We start from the raw sequence: 23,868 nt of genomic DNA, 5'->3' as shown, positions 1-23,868 counted from the left end.
GGAACCATACGTTCAGTGTTAGACTCAAACAGCATAGAATTTTGTACACTTTATGTTATAGCCTCAGTTTGCTGCATTTCCTGTGATAGAATGAAGAATATTATTGAAACAGTTTATGCCATCATTGAGCCTTAGCGTAGCTTAATGAAGCCCTTGTTCTTGTTGTTAGATTATATTGTAAATCGAGGATGTGCAAAAATACTCCATAAAAATATAGACATGATAGACCAGGGCCCTACATGAAAGAAGGGTTTTGGCATCATCTGTCATGGTGATCGAAGTACTTAGATTTTATGAATAATGAAAGTAGAAAACCCAAAACCACAAATCGGGGATTTTTACAGAGTATATATAAGGATGGCTGCCATGGGATGACTTAATTTCTTTTTACATTTTTAATTTTTTTTAATCCTGCAATATTGTAGGGTGCAATACTTTTGATTTCCAACTTTTTATCATCATATTTCTATTTCCAAGTTAATTCTACCCTGTTTACTACAAGTATAATAAGGTACACATTGTATATTACACTGTCTTGCAATAGGCCTTTGTATAGAGAAATGTCTTGACAAATAATCAAATCCAAAGGAGAGTGATGTGCTTGGCATAACAAATAAGATAATTAAGCACATCCAGACTTACCAATTTGCTGTAAAATGATGAAATATAGTAATCGTCATGAATATGGTATAAACATGATAAATAACATTAAATAATTTCACTGTGTTATAGGTTTTGACTATGTTCAGCTTCTACAACAAATTCCTCCCGACACCCCCCTACCTTATGAAATCATCTTCCCCAAACGAATCCTGACGAAAGGGAAGACAGCAGGGATATCAACCAGAGAATCTAAGATAGGACATCATGTAAGTTAAACTAAAACTTAGGCAAAGACTCTTAATTTAAAATGAAAATATCTCATTTTCAAAACTCCCTATCTGTCTTTTTGACTGAGTTTTTAATGTATACTCTTTCTTTCTGTTTGATTTATTTACTGTGTGATTTCATCTACTCAGGGAACGTACGAACACATAGAACAAGTGACATTTCAGCTTGTGGTAGACGAAGAAACTCACAAAATCAAACTACATAGAAATAGGTGAGCTTCCATTCAACTGTGTATACCTGGTATACATGGTATAGGTATTTAAAATAAAACAAGATTTAAAAAAAAAATAAGATTTACTATACATTATCATCATGGTCTTACTATCCACATCATTACTGAGCTATAATTTTTTTTGCAGTGCTCTGTTGTCCAATGGCATCAGTGTCAAGCATTACCTTACTAAGAATCAACAGATCATTTCCAAGGTAAGCCTGCCTAATCTTCTCCTAATTTTATAAGTCTGCCCTGGTGTCTAGATTTGTAAGTCTATGCTGGTGCCTAGATTTGTAAGTATGTCCAAGTGCCTGAGTTTTAAGTCTGTGCTGGTACCTAGATTTTGAAGTCTGATCTAGATCTTTCTTTTGAATGACTGTCAGTGTGCTAAGCTAGTACATGTAGTTTATTATTATTTTTAGCTCACCTGGGGGAAGGATGGGGCCACAATGGGGAATCGAAATTTTATTTAGGAATATAGAAGAAAAAAAATCCTTAAATATCTTCTCAAGAACAACAAACCCATGATTAGTCATGGAAGCATCCTCAGGGCAGGAAGTTTAGATTGATGTTTGTTCAGAACATGACCATTGGGGGTAGGGTGGCTACTGAAGAATTACAGGGCCATATTGATTCAGATGAGCATTGTGGCCCATGGGCCTCTTGTTTGGCCAGTTTAAGTCACAATGTAGATCTAGTTATAGACAGTACAAAAAAATTGCCAGACCCTTTGAAAGTATTTCTTTGATTAGAGAAACATTATAGACTGAGGAATCAACAAAAACAAAAAATTCAACACAATGCACAATTGGATGAAGAACCTTTGAATTTTTGTGTTATGTTTTTTCTCTTGAGAAAATAAGGGAGCGTTAAACCAGTGTGTTGAAGCATCACTTAAGTGTTTTAAAGCTGGCAGGGATCCACACACACATTAAAGCACCCAGTCTTTGATCTGCTGCACCTGAGAACACTTAGTTCCTCGAGAGGCAGAAAGTCAGAAACACAGACTAAACATAAATACTTCACTTGTACAGGGTTTGAAGGGAAGAGTTTTCTGTATACTCACATCCTGCATAGAGAAAAAAATCCACAATTTTCTTTGAATACAGAGGACATCAGAGTTGATTAAAGGTCTCTCAATAACAAATTGTTGTTCGTCTCTGAATTTCTGTACTCCATGGTTTGTGTCAGAGATTTATGGTTTACATGACAGGTACAAGTTAACTACTAGAGGACAATATTAAAATGTCATATGTTTATTTTCTGTTCAATTCTTTGATATTTGGATGTTAGAATAATTCAGTAATAGTCACCTCTGACAGAGTATTAATTCATACACTTGATTCTGACACTGAGAAATAATTTTACACCACATCACAGTACCGAGAAAGTTCTTAGTCATTTATTTATAGATTTGTGTCCCACTATAATTCACTTGGTAAGAACTGGAATTGATTCTTAGTGAATGATGATGGTAATATGAGCTGTATTGTAATGTTAGAAGATCCTGGTTATATGACCTGGTTTATTCAGATGTCTACCAGCTAAGGGTCGTTATTGTCTCAGGGGATAGGGGCCTCTAGAGATGAGACTCAAGTATAGGCTCAGAAAGTAATATAGTGTATTGACTTTAGTGATTCTATAGAGCACAAACTTAATTAGTGATTAGATGTGGAATTAATGAAGGTGTGCAAGTATATGATATATACAAGAGTGTTTTATCAGCCATAGTATCATTCTTTTCTGAGCAGTTGTTACTGTAAAATCAAATGAACTAGAATCATAAATTTGTGAAGCTGTTTCAGTCTTTTTCTAGAGTATAATCAGTATTCATGGTATTTTAGCTCCTAGCTTTCTTCGCAAGATCCAGAAGCATTTTACACATATACACATGAACTCATATATTCCTATCTGCTACTGTATAATTTTGGGTGTATCCTTATAGTGGAATAAGATTTTGCACTGAAATGATTTAAAAATTGAACAGTCCAAAATAAAAATGCTGTTCAACATGATATTTTAGAATCTGTTATTCCTGTTACAACAGATACATATATATATATATATATATTCTCTATAAGCATGCAAGATTAGCTTATGTCATATTATTATACCCCCGCTCCGAAGGAGAGGGGGGTATACTGTTTTACCCTTGTGTGTCTGTCTGTCTGTCCGTCTGTGTGTCTGTCCGTAACAAATTTTGGTCGCAGTTTTCTCAGCACTCACTACTCATCGCAGATGCTTGAAATTTTAGCACACTCTTTGTTTAGGCATGCCATATGGTGGGTTTCATTTTTGTACGAATCCGATGTCAACTTCCTGTTTATCCGTGCATCTCTCCGTACCATACATAACAAATTTTGGTCGCAGTTTTCTCAGCAACTACTCATCGCAGATGCTTGAAATTTTAGCACACTCTTTGTTTAGGCATGCCATATGGTGGGATTCATTTTTGTACTAATCCGATGTCAACTTCCTGTTTATCCGTGCATCTCTCCGTACCATACATAACAAATTTTGGTCGCAGTTTTCTCAGCAACTACTCATCGCAGATGCTTGAAATTTTAGCACACTCTTTGTTTAGGCATGCCATATGGTGGGATTCATTTTTGTACTAATCCAATGTCAACTTCCTGTTTATCCTTGCGTCTGTCCGTACCATACATAACAAATTTTGGTCGCAGTTTTCTCAGCAACTACTCATTGCAGATGCTTGAAATTTTAGCACACTCTTTGTTTAGGCATGCCATATGTTGGGATTCATTTTTGTAAAGATCCAATGTCCACTTCCTGATTATCACTGTGTATGTCCATAACTGAACTTGTATATTCACATCAGAGCGGGGGTATTATTAGTGAGCATTGGCTCACAGACTTCTTGTTTGATATAGCACCATATCCAAGGTATTCACTTCAAATACTCTGTGTTCTCCCATAGTGTGTGATCCCCCATACTCTGTGTTCTCCCATAATCTGTGTTCCCCCATAGTCTGTGATCCCCCATAGTCTGTGATCCCCCATAGTCTGTGCTCCTCCATAGTCTGTGTTCTCCCATAGTCTGTGTTCTCCCATAGTCTGTGATCCCCCTTAGTTAGTGTTCCCCCATAGTCTGTGTTTCCCCATAGTCTGTGATCCCCCATAGTCTGTGATCCCCCATAGTCTGTGCTCCCCCATAGTCTGTGTTCTCCCGTAGTTAGTGTTCTCCCATAGTCTGTGTTCTCCCATAGTTAGTGTTCCACCATAGTCTGTGTTCCCCCATAATCAGTGTTCCGCCATAGTCTGTGTTCTAACCCAAACAAAATGACCAGAAACAAAACAGAGCCTAAATCTTTATGTCCACTTGGTTATCAGTACCAATTAATGGGCAGAAATTGAGTTTCGGGAACTTGTGATAGTCAAGTGAAATGCCCTGAGTAATCCTGCAGGTTGTTCTTATTAATTTCTAGAGAAATATTCCTTATGTTGATTTTTCAGTACTTTGATTCTCTACTTTTAGACTGTAGAACACTGTTACTATCACGGTGAAGTGAAGCGTGATGGGTGGTCAAGCGTGGCGGTCAGCACCTGTAATGGAATCAGGTAAGGTTAAAGGTCAACAGTGACCTCTCTTTGGATTTAGAGGTCAATCCTGACTTCTTGTTCTTGTTATTTCTTTGAATCATAATATGACCCGTCCAGGTTAGAGTGGGTCAAAATGTCAAAAGTGACCCATATTTGAGTATGACAGTGTGGAATCCTTTATCTAATGCAAACTTGATTGGTGCAAATGTAAAATTATTTACAATCTATCTTTTATTATTCAGCATTTTCATACAACATTGCATATTAGCTACTTCAAACTGATGATAAAAAGGTACATTTTACAGCTCTTTGATCAGCTCTGGAAGCAATTATTCTTTTCTGAAGGTTATGTTGACAAAAAATATAAAGTTGAATAGACATCAGTTTTACATATATTTAACTGTAGAAAAATGTCCCGAAAACAATTTTAGCAGTGCATTTTTAAATTAAGATTTTTAAATGGGAAAAAAAAGCAGCAAGAAGTTCAAATTGATTAATCTTCACTAAATTTTTCCTTCTGTGGAAACTCTGAGATCAAAGAGTTCAGTTTGTTGTGTAAACAACATCTGCTGTTGTCCCATCTCTTCTAATTCAGAGAAAATTACTCTCTGTTTAGAAAGTCTATCAGTATAATTACTTAACTGTGAACCCAATGCACTTTGACTACAAAAGATTAATTAACATGATTAATGTTTTAAAAACAACAGATTCAAATCAAGATTTTAGATGTCTGTTTGATGATTTTTTAAAAAAAATTCTAGACGTTAATCTGCAAAAATTACCTTGTTAAAATATTTTCACAGAGAGAGAGAGAGAGAGAGAAAGTGTTGCCCCTATGGCTTTGAGAGGAAGATTAAAAAGTTCAGAGAACCATCTCTGTCTATAGACACCCCTCACCTCCTGTTAACCATGGTTAACACAGCCTAATGGCTGTGATAAAACACACTTTGATGTTTGTAATCACTCAAAAAAACCGAGGGAAGAATGCTGGCAGTTCATCAAGTCATCTAAAGTATGTACAGATAAAGATTTAATTGTCTGTGCAGATGTTGAATGGAGCCTGCATAGACTTATTATACAGGGGGGCTATACATGGCTCTCATTATTAAATGAGTGTCTGCCATTTGCTTAAGAAATTAATAACAGGATCAACAGAATTCTATATCATAATTTTGTTTCTATGTGGAAAAAGGTATTAAAAATTAAAACCATTCTCTGCAGCAATACAATCATCTTCATAGCCTTATAATGATACTTTAGTAAATGATGCACCTTAAATTTACATTGATTTCTAATGATAATAGTTAAAAATCATTAATTCTCTCATCCTGGTGAAAAACAGCCAATGCTAAATTCTTTGTTTGTTGAGACTTTCTGACAAAATTCCATTTACTGTATCAAGGTTTCTTTATTGGATTAAGCAATGTCATAATAGTTGGTATGGTGTAACAGTATATCTGAGATCCTATAAAGATAAAAGCTATTAGGCTTGAAAAATAACCACCATTTATAAATTATTGATGTTAACCATGTTAACTGTAGATTCTTTAAGCTGGATCTAATTTCAATTTTGTATTGATATATGATTTATTAAAATAGAACTCTATAGCATATTAAAACTTAAAGCATGTTAAATTAAGATTGCTTTGGAACTTGCAATTATAGACATGATGGAATTCAGATCACCCCCCCCCCCCCCCTCCCCAGTTTTGTGCATAATTAAATTGGGACTATTTTTAAGAAGCATTGAAGAAACTTATTACAGTTATTTATTGTTTATTTATTTATTGTTTATTTATTTATTATTGTTTATTTATTTATTACATTTTCAACAGTGAAATACTGTGATTTATTTATTGAATAAAAGTGATATTCTCTCACAGTGTGAAAGGATATCAAAATGATATTCTCTCACAGTGTGAAAGGATATCAAAGTAAGTTAAAAATAATTCCTGGCCTGTCATAAGATAGAGATAGTAACCAACCATCTTGATAGAGCTAAACCTGCAAATTTCTTCCCAAAAATGTTGCTAAAATCCATGCTATGTAATGTCTTGAATCGCACAACTGGTAAACTATAACGTCTCAACCGCTCAACTATGACGTCAAGCCTATGACACTGTGTTAAGAAAAGACAGAGGCAAAGGGAAAATAAAAAAAAATGTAATAAACAGAAAATTCAACGTTTTGTAGATGAATATGGAATTTATTTCACTCGTGAGACAGGATTTTTTGATATTTTCACTCGTGCTTCGCACTCGTGAAAATATCAAAAAATCCTGTCCCACTCGTGAAATAAATTCCATATTCATCTACAAAACATTGAATATCCTCTATTTATTGTTTATCAGTTGAACATTTTTCTTTTTCAGGGGAATCATAAACCTGAACAATGTGACCTACATTATACATCCACTGAAGGGGGATCTGGGGGTAAGATTTGTTTGTAATGTCAGTAAGGCAGATATATGTTTGAAAGAAGACTTTAGGGTAAGAATTGTCTGAGTGAAGAACTATATAAATTATAATCTGTTCCAGCCCAGCTTATATACATGTATTACTTTGGTAACTATTTAACAAAGAGAGGTTTAGAGAGACATAATAGATACAATTTTTTTTTTATATATTTGTTGAAAGAGTAGTATAAAGACAATGTAAATATTTTATTTATTTAATTAAAAAAGGGTTTAATAGAGTCAGTGTTTATGTTTGATTTACAGAGCTATTGAATATTATAGAGACAATGTTTACATTTGATAAGAAATACATAGAGATTAATATTAAAGAGATAATATTTATATTAGGTGAACAGAGAATATAGAGATATTATAGAGATTTAATGTTTATATTTGATTGACAGAGATACAGAATTATATAGAGATGTGTGTAGAGAGTCAGTGTTTTGTGTTTGATTGACAGAGACATTGAGTTATATAGAGCTAAATATAGAGACACTGTTTACACTTGATTGACAGAGATAGAGAGATAAATATAGAGACATTGTTTTGTGGTTGGTTGACAGGAACATTGAGTTATATAGTGTTAAATATAGAGACATTGTTTACACTTGATTGACAGAGATAGAGAGATAAATATAGAGACATTGTTTTGTGTTTGATTGACTGACAAAGATAAAGAGCTATATAGAGTTAAATATAGAGACATTGTTTACACTTGATTGACAGAGATAGAGAGATAAATATAGAGACATTGTTTTGTGTTTGATTGACAGAGACATTGAGTTATATAGAGTTGAATATAGAGACATTGTTTACACTTGATTGACAGAGATAAAGAGATTAATATAGAGACATTGTTTTGTGTTTGATTGACAGAGACATTGAGTTATATGGAGTTGAATATAGAGACATTGTTTACACTTGATTGACAGAGATAGAGAGATTAATATAGAGACAATGTTTTGTGTTTGATTGACAGAGACATTGAGTTATATAGAGTTGAATATAGAGACATTGTTTACACTTGATTGACAGAGATAGAGAGATAAATATAGAGACTTTGTTTTGTGTTTGATTGACAGAGACATTGAGTTATATAGAGTTAAATATAGAGGCATTGTTTACACTTGATTGACAGAGATATAGAGATAAAAATAGAGACTTTGTTTTGTGTTTGATTGACAGAGACATTGAGTTATATAGAGTTAAATATAGAGACATTGTTTACACTTGATTGACAGGGACATTGAGTTATATAGAGTTAAATATAGAGACATTGTTTACACTTGATTGACAGAGATAGAGAGATAAAAATAGAGACATTGTTTACACTTGATTGACAGAGATAGAGAGATAAATGTAGAGACATTGTCAAACTTTACATTTGTTTGACAGAGGTATTGAGACATATAGAGATATGTATAGAGACAGTTTTTTTTTATATATATTTTATTGACAGAGATGTATAGAGTTTTATAGAGATGAATATAGAGGCAGTGTTTTGTATATGATTGTCAGAGAAATAGAGATATTTAGAGATATGTATACAGACAGTGTTTACATTTGATTGATAGAGATAAAGAATGTTTTGTGTTTGATTGACAGATGAGACACCCACACCTTGTCTTTAAAGCTTCTAGAGAAATCCTAGAGAGCTGTGGTGAGTACTTTTGCACTAAGCAGGGCTTTCAAAGAGATTAGGAACAGGGGTTACTTTAACAAAATTAGGAGGTACCTTGTGGAAGCCATTTTAATTAAATATGTTATAGAATTTTTCTCCATCTAATATTTTGGCTGGTACTATCATAATTTTAATGGGATAAAAGTACCAGATACTGGCAGATTTTGTATTTACTGATTAAGATCAAGTAAACATTAACTTTAAATGCTGGTAAATATTTTATAGTAGTTTACTGTCTTTTCTAACACAGGAAATGACTTTAACATTAACTTTAAACACTGGTAAACATTTGATAGATTGAAGCTTACTGTCTTTTTAACATGTTTAACACAGGGAATGACTTTGGGCAGTGGAAGCCATTTGATCAGCTTCATCCAGCAGAGTTCAGACAAAGAGTCAGCTATCTCAGGGCTGTACAGGTAAACTTGTGTGTATAGAGTCAGTTATCTCAGGGCTGTACAGGTAAACTTGTGTGTATAGAGTCAGCTATCTCAGGGCTGTACAGGTAAACTTGTGTGTATATAGAAAAGAGAGGGAGGATGTGGGTAAGGGTGTGGATGAGGAAAAGAAAGGGTAAGAGCAGGTTACTGGTGTGTGTATGTGTATAAAGAAGGTGGGGTGGGGTGGTAAAGGAGGGGAAAAGGAAAAATGGATATACAGGTTGTGTAAAGAGTGCAGGGTGGGGGCAAAGCAGGTAGACAGGAGGGGTAGAAGATGGGAGGGTCAGCTGCCTCGGGGCATTGAATGTATGGAGTGTGTGTACAAGGGGAGGGTTCTGGTGTTTTTAAATAAGGAATTCGGGGCAGTGCAGTTAGACAATGTGACTGTGAGATGGGAGAGGAGTTATACTGGAAATCACTTTTTATTTGCAAGAACTTTATTTTCACATAATTATGTGCGAGTCTGTCTGCAAGCAAAATTTTATTCTTGTGTATATTTGTATTGTAAAGGATTATATACAACAGAAACCACAGCTCAGGAAAATTTTGTTGCTAATAAATACCACATAGCTAACTCATGAAAAGTAATGTGTCGCGAAAATATAGTGATCTACAGTAAGTAAAAATGAGAGAACGATGGGTGTACAGAATTGGAAAGCTTGAGTGATTGGGAGGGAGGGGAGGGGGATACTGTATAATTTAGAGTGTGATTGATCAAGGACTTGGCTATCATCTGAATGGTTTGTTGAAATCATTGATTGCTGAAATAAACCATTTTTCTGTTTAAGTCCAGGGACATTAAAAGACTAGTTCACGTGGACCTTTTACCAATATCTTAATACTGAGGACTTTTACCAAAATCTTAATACTGAGGACATTTACCAATATCTTAATACTGAGGACATTTACCAATATCTTAATACTGAGGACATTTACCAAAATCTTAATACTGAGGACTTTTACCAAAATCTTAATACTGAGGACTTTTACCAAAATCTTAATACTGAGGACTTTTACCAATATCTTAATACTGAGGACTTTTACCAATATCTTAATACTGAGGACTTTTACCAATATCTTAATACTGAGGACTTTTACCAAAATCTTAATACTGAGGACATTTACCAAAATCTTAATACTGAGGACTTTTACCAAAATCTTAATACTGAGGACATTTACCAAAATCTTAATACTGAGGACTTTTACCAATATCTTAATACTGAGGACTTTTACCAAAATTAATACTGAGGACTTTTATAGGAGACGAAAGATGGAGATCTCTTCTGTCCATTTATGTTTAAAATTGGACATACAAAAATAATTTATTAAACAGTCTATAGGCAGTGGCTATTTTGTGCATAAGTGACCTAAGCTCTTTGTGCTTTGACAGGCTTCTAACCCAGACCAGAAGAAAAAGGAAAGAACCATCAAGCTGGGGTTGATACTGGACAATAAATCCGTAAGTGTATAGCAGATGCTTTCTAGGAGTAAAAATCTAGATATTCATACAATATATCTGTTATTGAATCAGATTCATTTGTGGTTATATGTATGAAGAGCCTTGGTGATACATTACCATATACAGGGTTATTTTCGCCCCTTTCACTCTTTCAAACAATTTCACCCCGTTTTAAATTCACCCAGTCACAATAATGTTTAACATATTATGCTGTGTTTATTTTAATTCACTACGTTTTAAATTTGCCTACTTGTGAATAGGGTAAAGGGGGCGAAAGTAAAATAGGAGTGAAAATTTCCCTATATACAGTATATCCATGTTTTTGTATGTTTGTTAAGTTCATTGTTTTGCTTTGTAGATAAATAAATTGAACCTTTCACTGACAGGAACCATTGATTATGCCTTACAGACAGTGAATGCTGTAGATTTGGTAAGTAAAGGTCTACCGGTATATATAATATATATAGATATCTGATATAGAGAGAGATATCGGTATATATAATATATATAGATATCTGATATAGAGAGAGATATAGATATCTGATATAGATATATAGGGTGCCTTACAGACAGTAAACGCTGTGGATCTGGTAGGTAAAGGTCTACCGGTATATATAATGTAATATAGATATCTGATATAGAAAGAGATATAGATATCTGATATAGAGAGAGATATAGATATATATATAGATATCTGATATAGAGGGAGATATAGATATCTGATATAGAGAGAGAGATAGATATCTGATATAGAGAGAGATATAGATATATATATAGATATCTGATATAGAGGGAGATATAGATATATATAGATATCTGATATAGAGAGAGATATAGATATCTGATATAGATATATTGGGTGCCTTACAGACAGTAAACGCTGTGGATCTGGTAGGTAAAGGCCTATGTACAATTAGGCTATTTTACGTCAATAATTTGCAAATATGTCATAGAAAGAAAACAATTTCTTTGTGTCAGACCTTGGTGTCTCTGCCCCCCCCCCCCCCATTAATTTCACAGGTTGTCTCAAAATTCTTTCTTTGTATATGATTGTCATTGTAGATCTTAATGTGCTATAAGGTTTTTGAAACACTGATCTCTGTCTTATGGTAGTATTACGATAGGTTAGGGGCCCTAATACAGGTAACTCTCGATACCTCGAAGTCCGCGGGACCGAGGAAAAACTTCGAGAGATCAAGAGTTCGAGTTTTCAAGAGTCCGGAATTTTCCAGGTTTGTTGACAGGTTTTAAAATTAGTCTTACCGGATGTAATGATTTTCATGCAGCGCTAACCTTTTACACGTGGTTTATATAAAACAACGATATTTTTTCGTAATTTAGATGAATATTTCATTAAACTGAGTAAAGCAAAATATGTAAATCATTTCATGTATATTTATTTATTCTTTGTAATATGGACTTCATACTACGCATTCGTTACATGGAAACGACATTTTACCGCGTCGCATACATACATGTAGCATTGACTAGCATTAACATGATCATTGAACGGAGTTCTGTAAGTATTTGTCCAACAATAGTCATCATATTGACATTGAGGCTGTTAATGCTTTTTCATATTTCGTTTAACTTTGACACTGACTCGAAATAAAAATTAAATTAGTGTTTCGTCTTGTAATCAATTACTACTTTTCACTGACATTCCGTCTCTGAATCATCGTAAGACAGTCGATGATAATTATTTTAATAGCATATAGGCAAAAATGATTAATTATAAATCAATTATCACCTTGCAGCATAAGTGTCACCTGAATAAACATCCCGTTCCTCGAGACCCACGTCTTCTGCCTGGGGCCATTTAAATGTCCAGGTAAAGGTGCCAATTATATAACCTTGTATACACATAGCCACTTCGAGCTATCGAGGGTAAAATCTAATAGAATATGCATAGCGGGACTGAATTTTGACTTCGAGGGATCAAGGGTTTCGAGAGATCAAGAGTTTGAGAAATCAAGAGTAAATTTGCTTAGTTATATAGGGGAAAAATTCGGGACCGGAGACTCACTTCGAGCGATCAAGAACTTCGAGAGATCGAAGTTCGAGCCATCAAGAGTTACCTGTATTTAGTCAGTTTTACTTTATAATTTCAGTATTACAATAGGTTAGGGGTCCTAATATTTAGTCAGTTTTACTTTATAATTTCCGTATTACAGCAGTTTAGAGGTCTTGATGTTTAGATAATTTTACCTTCTATTTTCAGTATTATAGCACATTAGGGGTCCGAATGTCTCTAGTTTACTTAGAACTCTGGAATCGTGGGAACTTGGTGACTGTATCATCCAACCTACGAGAGAATTTAAAGCGCCTGTTGCAGTATAAGTCCTCATCTCTAGAAGACAAACCCCACACACTGCTACATCTTGTTACGTAAGTCATCATTTCATTTAGAATCAATCCTTTCAAAGACATTATCAGTAGAATTCTTTACTTCTAGCAGCATAAGTCTATTATATTTCACTCCTGCTTACTGAGAAGTGGATTAAGGGCCCTCTGTACACCAATGAAAAATGTCTTTGGGACTCTGAGGAAATTATATCATTTAAAGATGTAAACAAGGGGTTTATCTATTTCATTTTCAACAAAGGGTACATGTCATCATGGTCACAAACCCAAAGAAAAAATTTTCGAAGACAATGAAGTGTGTGGGAAATGAAATCACTGTTGCTTAATTAAATTGGAAATATGCATGCAAATAAAGAGTTCAATTAATTCATCTAGGCCAAATAAAATGTTTAGAGTGCTTGAATTGATTACAGATTGAGTAATAAATTATTTCCATTTTAGTTCTAAGGGCAGATCACTCTAACTACATAAAAATACCAGGGAATTAGAACTCTTGAAGTGTGCAGTGCATAGAGGGTTCTTCGGGAGCTTTGGTTTACCAATTCTATAGAAATGTTGTAATTTTGAAATCAGATGTAACCAGCATTGATATATCATTTAAATTAAATTAAATTGTAGTCTTCACCACTGTGATTGGTCGAGGATGCATATTGATTTTGATTCATAAATGAGTAAATGTTCAATTTTATTTTATTTTCAAGTGGAGAGAGTCTACAGAACAACTCAATGGGGATGTCTGTTCCAGACTCTGTGTGTACTGATAGGGCAGTCGGGATCAGTAAGGTAATATAGTCATGTCTGTACCAGACTCTGTGTGTACTGATAGGACAGTCGGGATCAGTAAGGTAATATAGTCATGTCTGTACCAGACTGTGTGTGTACTGATAGGGCAGTAAGGTAATATAGTAATGTCTGTACCAGACTCTGTGTGTGTACTGATAGGGCAGTCAGGATCAGTAAGGTAATATAGTAAATAAATAATGTCTGTACCAGACTCTGTGTGTACTGATAGGGCAGTCGGGATCAGTAAGGTAATATAGTCATGTTTGTACCAGACTCTGTACTGACAGAGCAGTTGGGATCGGTAAGGTAATATAGTAATGTCTGTACCAGACTCTGTGTGTACTGATATGGCAGTCGGGATCAGTAAGGTAATATAGTCATGTTTGTACCAGACTCTGTGTGTACTGATAGGGCAGTCGGGATCAGTAAGGTAATATAGTCATGTCTGTACCAGACTCTGTGTGTACTGATAGGACAGTCGGGATCAGTAAGGTTATATAGTCATGTCTGTACCAGACCGTGTGTGTACTGATAGGGCAGTCGGGATCAGTAAGGTAATATAGTAATGTCTGTACCAGACTCTGTGTGTACTGATAGGGCAGTCGGGATCAGTAAGGTAATATAGTAATGTCTGTACCAGACTCTGTGTGTACTGATAGGGCAGTCAGGATCAGTAAGGTAACATAGTAATGTCTGTACCAGACTCTGTGTGTACTGACAGAGCAGTCGGGATCAGTAAGGTAATACAGTAATGTCTGTACCAGACTCTGTGTGCACTGATAGGGCAGTCGGGATCAGCAAGGTAAAATTAAGACTGGGTTTGTATTTATAGGTTTTCTGGAATGAGGTAATACTGCATTTTGGTTTGTATTTATAAAGGTTCTGGCTTTAACAAGGTGATTGTTGACTTGACTTGTGTTGACAAGGCTATAGGGATTACAGTGTAAATTTAGACCAATTTCTTTGAAGACCACAAATTGAAAATAATTCAGTTTCCCTAGTTCCTGTGACATAAAGCTTAAATCATTTGTAAACATTTTTGTTTTACATAATCTGTGATTTTCAATCCTTGATTCATTCACAGTTGTTCTGTTTCCAGAATCCCTCCTTCACGGAGCCCCAGAAATTGGCCTCTGTTCTTTCTCACATGATTGGACACAATTTAGGACTCAAGCATGATGAAGATGGTGAGTTAGTCTTGGTCTCGTATACTCTTGTCATTCTTTCTAGGTAAAAGTAGGTATAAGTAATTATTAATGAAGTGACCATGCCTGCTCAGAGATAGTCAGTTTCTCATGTTTGCATCTTTTGAATGATTTCATCTTCTAATCCAACATCTATTAGAAAAATGTAAGGAATCTGAATTTAAATGATGAAATATTGAAAATTTCTCTTCTGTTAACCTGGACAAAACAGTATAAACCAAATTTGAGATAGCAAAAGTAAAAAAAAAATTAAATTGTATTTTTATTTGACATCAGTCAGTGGACGATTCATTTATCACCAAGGTAACCTTCATTCAGTCATGGCTTTTTGTGTCCCTGGTGTTCTATTATTTTGATATGTGAGCTTTCAGTTTTTGCATGGATTTTACATTGTAAAATTTACACATATACTAGCTGAATGTTTATAAATTAGTTTAATTTTCTGTCTTCAGCAAAAAAAAAAGTTTTTTGGTTGGTTGCAGTACCCATAAAGAACTATGGATACACAGTCATTCTATGAATGATAGGAATTCAATACATTTTATTTGCAGTGAGATCAGAAACTCAGCTCAAAGTTTTCCGTCTCTGAATGAAATTAAATATCTGAATTATATTAAGAATCAATATTTTTGGTTTGTGGGGACTGTAATCGGATATTGTATGTTCATTTTGGATAGTAATTGTGGGTCTTTTGAGAACTATATCTGCCTGAGATTCAATATATTTAGAAAGTCTCTGTGGAAATTGTAATCCCATATTTATTCATTGGATAGATGTTTGGGAAGATTTCTCTCCAGGATTTGCCAAGATCGGGCAAGTCGAGTTTTAGACTTCAGCCCATGAAAGAAAATATTGACCCTTCTCTTAAGTATTTTTGTTTGGTAGGTCTGTAAAGACTATTGTCTATCATTATTTTGGATGGAAAAGTTTGTAGGATCTAAGATCATTAGATATTTTTGGTAAAAATCTTTGGAAATGTAGTTTTCAGAGAATGTGTATTATTGATAGAGGGCCTAGCTAAAGGGGACAAAAATTTTCAAATTGCTGAAGAAATTCATGTTGATTCTGATTGGAAAATACCATTTTAAGTAAATTTGCTCCGTGTTTTTCTTGTGGTATTTTAGGAGAACAGTGGTTACCTTGTAAACCACATTTTTGTTATATACCCAACTGTTTGTCAATCAGTTTAACTGTTGAATTTATGCAATCACGTGACGGTGTGATCTGACGTTCCGGATCACCACACTGTGGTTTTCTGAATCCATATAACCCCTCTCTGAAACTGATGACGTAGTACACAGATAAATGACGTTTCTGTTCTCTCGCATCAAAAAGTTCCTTGACAAAATGGTTTGTTTGATGGATAAAAGTTATGTAATTGATCCAAAATGTTTTCTTTTATTGTATTTCGTTAGTTGTAAAGGGGTATATAATAAATTTATCATTATAACAGTAACTTGATCTGAAGAGCCGTATCAAGTCTCATTGACAGGCGCAGATCATCAGATCAAACTTGACGCTTCGTGTCTCGTTTTATCTGATGATCCATGCCAGTCAACTTCACGTGATATGGCTCTTCGGATCAAATTACTGTTATAATAATATATATGTATCAGAGGGCCTTGTAAAAGTGCCACATAAAAAATCTTTATCACCTTTTCCATGCATTTTACAATTTGTTTTATTAATTTTCATGTGTTCAATTCACCTCTGTCTGTCACCCATGGTGACCAGTCAACATTTTTAACCAGCCGACAAGCTTTGTTTTACTTATGCACTTTGATGAGATGCAGCATAACATATGACCCTTATTGTTGTCATGGAGATTGTTTCAGTCTGCAAAGTCTTAATCCTAGACCCACAATGTTGTCAGTATATGAAGATTTGCTTAATCCATCAAAGCCTTTCTGAGTTCTTGTGATTTAATCTATGTGCTGCATGCACTGTCATATTTTTCTAAAAATCATCACATTTCTTATCTATTATTGTTCTTAATGATTAATGGTTATTTTTAGAATTAATTATTAATTATGTGGATATTTGACACGACAGGTGGCTGTTCCTGTGAAGATGAATTTGGCTGTATAATGTCTACACATGTTCTGTAAGTATATAATACATAATATATACAGTCAAACTTCATTATTTGAATGTGATGGAACTGAGATTAGTCTTTGACATATTCCTGAGAATTCGAGATTATGTTGTTAAAAATGTGTTTGACATATACCTGAGAAGTTTACACAATAGTCATTTTCTTTTAGTATACAAAGTTTACACATATTTTGACAGATGAGTTTACAATGTTTACACATACTCTACTGAAAAAACGTCAAATTACAGACATAAACATTGTACATCAGAATGGTGTAAACACCTCGCAATGTTTACTCGTTTTGTTAGTGTACAGTGTCTACTATGTTCTGTGAACATACAATCTCTACACATGTTCTGTGAACATACAATCTCTACACATGTTCTGTGAACATACAATCTCTACACATGTTCTGTGATAGTTTCTCAGTCATTCTGTGCTTAAATACCATTAAGTTCTTGAAGCTGTGTACAAAGAACCAAGAGTTAATAAGTACGAAAAGTTAACGAAGGAAGTAAATGACCTGTCTGTTTACAGGACAAAAACAGGACTCCAGGCTCGTAAGTTTTCCTCCTGTAGTCGTGAAGATCTGGAGGTGGCTCTGAGTGTAGACGTGGCTTCTTGTCTGGATACTCAGCCAGAGAAAGAGGTAAAAAAAATACCTAATTAACAGATACATATAATTAGATGTAATTAACAGATACAGTGAATTAAGATGAGATTTAATTAATAGATACAGTTTATTAAGATGAGATTAAATTAACAGATACAGTTAATTAAGATGAGATTTAATCATGTTAATAATTAACAAATAATGTTAATTATAAAGAGACACTTCATTAGCAGGTACAGTTAGTTAAGATGAGAGTTAATTAGCAGATACGGTTAATTTAAATGAAAATATTCACAGAAAATTGAAATATATTATTATTATTTTTTATTTTTCAGGAGACATTTAAACAGAAGTGTGGAAACCTGATTGTAGAGAGAGGTGAAGAATGTGACTGTGGGTCAGCAGAGGTCAGTAGGTCAAAGGTCATAAGGTCATCTGTATGTCAAAGTCAAAGATTCAATTGTTATCAGTGTGCATGTCAAGGTTAAAGAAAATTAAAGGACTTTATGTGAATTGTGTTTGATTTAATCTAGGTTTTTTTTGTTTCCTTGCTTAATAAAGTTTTTCATGTTTTAGTTGAGAAGTCAAAAAGTAGCTTTGATTTTCTTTTGCTAAGATTTTTGGTTGATGAATATCTACACACAACCTGCTAGTAAACTCTCACAGTTATTAATTTTGCATTTTACTGTTTTTGTTGTTGTTGTTTTCTGTAGCAATGTCACATGACAGACCCTTGTTGTGATCCAGACACTTGTTTCCTCAAATCCTGGGCCCAGTGTAAAAGTGGAACCTGCTGTCACAACTGTACAGTAAGTTAGGACAGTGCAAAATTAGAACCATTTGCCACAATTGTACATTAAGGCAATGTTAAGGAGGAACCTATTGTCATATTGTATCTGAATGGCAAACTAAGTGTAATTATAGTCAAACCTGTTGTAATGACTGCACAAGACGACAGAAATAGCATAAAAGTGCAACATAATGTCACTGCTAAAGTAAACTTTGCATACTTTTTAGCTCACCTGAGCTGAAGGCTCAAGTGAGCTTTTCTGATCGAAATTTGTCCGTTGTCTGTCGTCGTCATTGGCGTTGTTGTTGGCATTGTCGTAAACTTTTCACATTTTCATCTTCTTCTCCAGAACTACTGGGCCAATTTCAACCAAACTTGCCACAAAGCATCCATGGGTGAAGGGGATTCAAGTTTGTTCAAATGAAGGGCCGCGCCCTCTTTCAAGGGGAGATAATAGAGAATTTGTGAAAAATTAGTAGCATCTTTTGAAAATCTTCTTCTCAAGAACCACAGGGCCAGGAAAGATGAAACTCATGTGGAAGCATCCTTAGCTAACCTAGATTCAAGTTTGTTCAAATCATGACCCCCGGGGGTAGGGCGGGGCCACAATGGAGGATCAAAGTTTTACAAAGAAATATTAATGAAAAACCTTTAAAAATCTTCTTCTCAAGAACAGCAAAACCATGATGAGTCATATTTTTTTTGGAAGCATCCTCAGGAATTGTAGATTTAAGTTTGTTCAAATCATGACCCCCGGGGGTAGGGCGGGGCCACAATGGAGGATCAAAGTTTTACATAGAAATATTAACGAAAAACCTTTAAAAATCTTCTTCTCAAGAACAGCAAAACCATGATGAGTCATATTTATATGGAAGCATCCTCAGGAAGTGTAGATTTAAGTTTGTTCAAATCATGACCCCCGGGGGTAGGATGGAGCCACAATGGATGATCAAGGTTTTACTTAGAAATATAAAGGAAAAATCTTTAAAAATCTTCTTCTCAAGAACAGCAAAGCCATGATGAGTCATATTTATATGGAAGCATCCTCAAGAAATGTAGATTCATATTTGTTCAAATCATGACGCCCGGGGGTAGGGCGGGGCCACAGTGGACTTAGTATCAAAGTTTTACATTGAAAAATTTAGGAAAAATCTTTAAAAAATCTTCTTCTCAGGAAGAGGAAAGCCCTGATTGGTCATTATATGGAAGCATCATCAGGTAGTGTATATTCAAATTTATTCAAATTATGACCCACGGGGGAAGGATGGGGCCACAATGGAGGATCAAAGTTTTACATAGAAATATACAGGAAAAATTTTTCAAAATCTTCTCAAGAACAGCAAAGCCCTGATTGATCATATTTATGTGGAGGCATCCTCAGATAGTGTAGATTGTATTTTGTTCAAATCATGACCCCTGGGGGGTAGGGTCGGGCCACAATGGAGGATCAAAGTCTTAAATAGAAATGTATAGGAAAATATCTTCTTCTGAAGAACTGCAAAGCCATGATAAGTCATTTTGATATGGAAGCATCCTCAGGTATAGTGTAAATTCAATTTTGTTCAAATGATGACCCCCGGGGTTAGGGTGGGGCCCAATGGGGGATTGAAAATTTTACATAGGAACATATTGGAAAGTATTTTCTTATCAAGAACTGAAAATCATGTTTAGTCATTTTGATATGGAAGCATCCTCAGGTAGTGTAAAATTCAATTTTGTTCGGATGATGATCCCTGGGGCAGTGGTGTATCCAGGAATTTTGTAAAGGGGGGGGGCAGTAGGGGGCATTGGGTCTGGGGCTGCATTGAAGCCCCCAGTGGGTCCGGGAAGCTGATGAATTCTTACAAAGAAGAGATGTTTTTTCCTTGATTTTAGGATAATGGACATATAAGTTCTACATAAAAAAATTAAAACGGGGGGCGCACGCCCGGCATGCCGGCCCTGGATCCGCCTTTGCAGGGGTAGGGTGGGGCCCAATAGGGGATCGAAAGTTTTACATAAGAACATATAGAAAAAATATTTCTTCTCAAGAACAGAAAAACTATGTCATATTGATATGGAAGCATCCTCAGGTAGTGTAGATTCAAGTTTGTTCAAATGATGATCCCTGGGATAGGGAGGAGCCACAATTGGGGATCAAATTTTTACAAAGGAATATATGGGAAAATTTTTTAAAAATCTTTTCAAGCACAACAAAGCCATTTGTTAAATTGACATGGAAGGTACCGGTAGTTTAAAATTCAAGCCCCCCCCTCCCCACCCAAGGTAATCTTTTCAATACTGAACTGATTTGTACTTTTGCCTAGCCAATGTGCTCAGGTGAGTGATGTGGCCCATGGGCCTCTTGTTTTTTTTACTTTCAGTTTTTGCCAAGTCATTATGTTTGTCGGGACCAGTCCACAGATTGTGATGTCCCAGAGATGTGTCCTGGAAACAGTGGGGAGGTAGTGTATAGTGTGATGGGGTTAGGGTTGCATGGGGAGGGTGAATGATAACCCAGAGATGTGTCCGGGAAATAGCGGGGAGGCACATGACTGTATAGTTGTGATTGGGTTAGGGTTGTACTGGGAGGGTGAATGATGTCCAAGTAAGGGCGGTGGGGTTGGAGGGGTACATGTATATTGTGATAAGGTGGTATTGGGAGGGTTGGTGATGTCCCAGTACAAGGGGGGGAGGAGGGGGAAGGGCATCTTTTAGGCATCTGTATATTTTGCTGTTTTCTGATAATTTTATTCATTTATTAACAAATCAATGTTGATTACCTTCGTCATTAACATTTATATAATCTTTATTTAAGTGCCCAGTCAATAACTATGTTGCCGATGGTTACCCATGTTCCAACAACACTGGGTACTGCATCAGTGGAATCTGCCCCACCCTCAGGGAACAGTGTCAGTATATCTGGGGGAAGGATTCATCGGGAGCGGACCTGCAATGCTTCGAGAAGTTTAACCCCACAGGGAATTTTAATGGTCACTGTGGCAGGAATGAAGAGACAGGATGGTTCTCCAAATGTCTGCCAGAGTATGTACATAATAAAGTCAAATCATTATTAATATAGACTGTTAGATTATGTGTAATGAACATTTACACCTGAAAGTGGTTTTAGGTGTTAAATTATCATCAATCCAGGTTAAAATAACGCATGTAAAATGTTCGTATTAGAATAAACTATTTTGGAAAACTTCAATACCCCTTATATGTATTTTATTGTTTTCATAATAGTATCAACTGTGTTCTTTAAGGCCAAGATTTGGGCAATGTATAGTGATCAGTCAAATTAAATTGTGATGTCATTAGTAGGAACAGTTCAGTGGCCTGTTAAACATATTAATTTTGATCAGGAACAACCAGTGTGGTTTGTTAATTTACTATTTTCATTACATTGTTTTGTAATATCATTACATTGTTTTGTAATATCATTACATTGTATTGTAATATCATTACACTATGATGTCATTACAGGAATATCCAGTGTGGTTTGTTACATTACTATAGTATTGTAATATCATTACATAGCATTGTAATATCATTACATTGTATTATAATATCATTACATAGTATTGTAATATCATTACATTGTATTGTAATATCATTACATAGTATTGTTATATCATTACACTATGATGTCATTACAGGAACATCCAGTGTGGTTTGTTACATTACTATAGAATTGTAATATCATTACATAGTATTGTAATATCATTACATTGTATTGTAATATCTTTACATTGTATTGTAATACCATTACATTATGATGTCATTACAGGAACATTCAGTGTGGTTTGTTACATTGTGAAGGAGGACATAAACTTCCTCTTCTGAACTTTGACAAAAGTTTCTCCAAAACAACCGTCTTCAGCAACGGCAAGGAGTATGACTGCAAGTAAGTGTCAGAATTAAAGGAAAATAATGATTGTACAGTCTGTCAAGTTATTTACACACAAACAACAATACAGAATAAAGATTTCATATAGTTATATTGCTTACAGAATATCTTTAGAATGAAGATTTGATACACTTAGTAATATAAAGTGCATATAAAACAAACAGAAATATTTTTTTAAGTTTTGGGGATATTCTTTCATCTTTAGAGCTATTTATGGACCAGCTGTGATATTTTTAACTTTTGGGGATATTCTTTCATCTTTAGGGCTATTTATGGACCAGCTGTGATATTTTTAACTTTTGGAGATATTCCTGTATCTTTAGGGCTATTTATGGACCAGCTGTGATATTTTTAACTTTTGGGGATATTCCTGTATCTTTGGGGCCATTTATGGACCAGCTGTGTTATTTTTAACTTTTGGGGATATTCCTGTATCTTTAGGGCTATTTATGGACCGGCTATGAGATTTTTAACTTTTGGGGATATTCCTGTATCTTTAGGGCTATTTATGGACCAGCTGTGATATTTTTAACTTTTGGGGATATTCCTGTATCTTTGGGGCCATTTATGGACCAGCTGTGTTATTTTTAACTTTTGGGGATATTCCTGTATCTTTAGGGCTATTTATGGACCGGCTATGAGATTTTTAACTTTTGGGGATATTCCTGTATCTTTAGGGCTATTTATGGACCAGCTGTGATGTCATTGCCTCACTTTGGATTGGTACAGGAAGGTACGAAATGTGGGGAGGGCAAAGTTTGCCGCAACAAACAGTGTATCACCATGCCGACAGTTCCCAGCATGCTCTGTCCTGGATCTAAAGGGAATGTGGCTTGTTCTGGAAATGGGGTAAGGCAGGAATCGATTTTAATTAATTCTTCATCCTTCTTTTCACATGATGTCAAGATTAAATGCCATCATATTGGGATACTATAATATCACTGATTTTTCCAGGATTAAAGTTTTCTTGGTTTCCAGAAAAAAGTTTAAGTTTTTCAGGGTTGTTCCTAAGAATTGAAATTGCAGGGGCCATTAAAAGAGTAAAAGGGAGTCTGGGGTTCCTTCCCTAAGAGGGGTTTGATGGGGAATACCAGAATAATTGGTAAATTATGTCATTATAGTTTGGGAAATTCCCTGGTCCCTGGGTCTTAGGGACAACCTTGGTTTATGGGGATTTGATTTGAATTCATAGTTTGAGAAACATATTTTCTGTAGTTTGAAATGTTAACTTTTTGTGGAGGACATGAATTTGTGGGGTTGCTTCATACCACAAATATGACAGAAAATTAAATATGACAATTAGTGATTTTGCAGTACTGAGATAATGTTTTGTACATTTTAAGTGTATTAGGTCATCTTAATTTAATTATCTTAGAGTTCCTTATTAGGCCTGTACATGCTTATTTCTGTGTTCCTCTGTCCCA

General features: G+C 35.0%; 1 protein-coding gene across 1 annotated transcript in view; it reads left to right on the top strand.

Moving 5' to 3' along the window:
* LOC133176146 (disintegrin and metalloproteinase domain-containing protein unc-71-like) overlaps positions 1-23,868 on the top strand; it is a 29,991-nt gene that overhangs the window by 253 nt on the left and 5,870 nt on the right. The window contains exons 2-21 of the mRNA XM_061311302.1: positions 733-869; positions 1,020-1,102; positions 1,251-1,317; positions 4,602-4,684; positions 7,039-7,099; positions 8,731-8,785; positions 9,140-9,225; positions 10,637-10,705; positions 11,064-11,135; positions 12,927-13,093; positions 13,771-13,852; positions 14,952-15,039; positions 17,110-17,161; positions 17,690-17,801; positions 18,101-18,172; positions 18,479-18,574; positions 20,919-20,999; positions 21,353-21,579; positions 22,325-22,441; positions 23,122-23,293. Coding sequence (XP_061167286.1) covers positions 733-869; positions 1,020-1,102; positions 1,251-1,317; positions 4,602-4,684; positions 7,039-7,099; positions 8,731-8,785; positions 9,140-9,225; positions 10,637-10,705; positions 11,064-11,135; positions 12,927-13,093; positions 13,771-13,852; positions 14,952-15,039; positions 17,110-17,161; positions 17,690-17,801; positions 18,101-18,172; positions 18,479-18,574; positions 20,919-20,999; positions 21,353-21,579; positions 22,325-22,441; positions 23,122-23,293 — 1,979 coding nt within the window. The remainder of the gene's footprint in view (positions 1-732; positions 870-1,019; positions 1,103-1,250; positions 1,318-4,601; positions 4,685-7,038; positions 7,100-8,730; positions 8,786-9,139; positions 9,226-10,636; positions 10,706-11,063; positions 11,136-12,926; positions 13,094-13,770; positions 13,853-14,951; positions 15,040-17,109; positions 17,162-17,689; positions 17,802-18,100; positions 18,173-18,478; positions 18,575-20,918; positions 21,000-21,352; positions 21,580-22,324; positions 22,442-23,121; positions 23,294-23,868) is intronic.

This window comes from Saccostrea echinata, unplaced genomic scaffold, assembly GCF_033153115.1.
Source record: "Saccostrea echinata isolate AGI-Se365-2 ecotype Australia unplaced genomic scaffold, CSIRO_AGI_Sech_v1 ptg000068l, whole genome shotgun sequence".
Lineage (NCBI taxonomy): Eukaryota > Metazoa > Mollusca > Bivalvia > Ostreida > Ostreidae > Saccostrea > Saccostrea echinata.
Note: the sequence above shows the minus strand (reverse complement) of the source record. Positions and strands in the feature narration are given on the sequence as shown.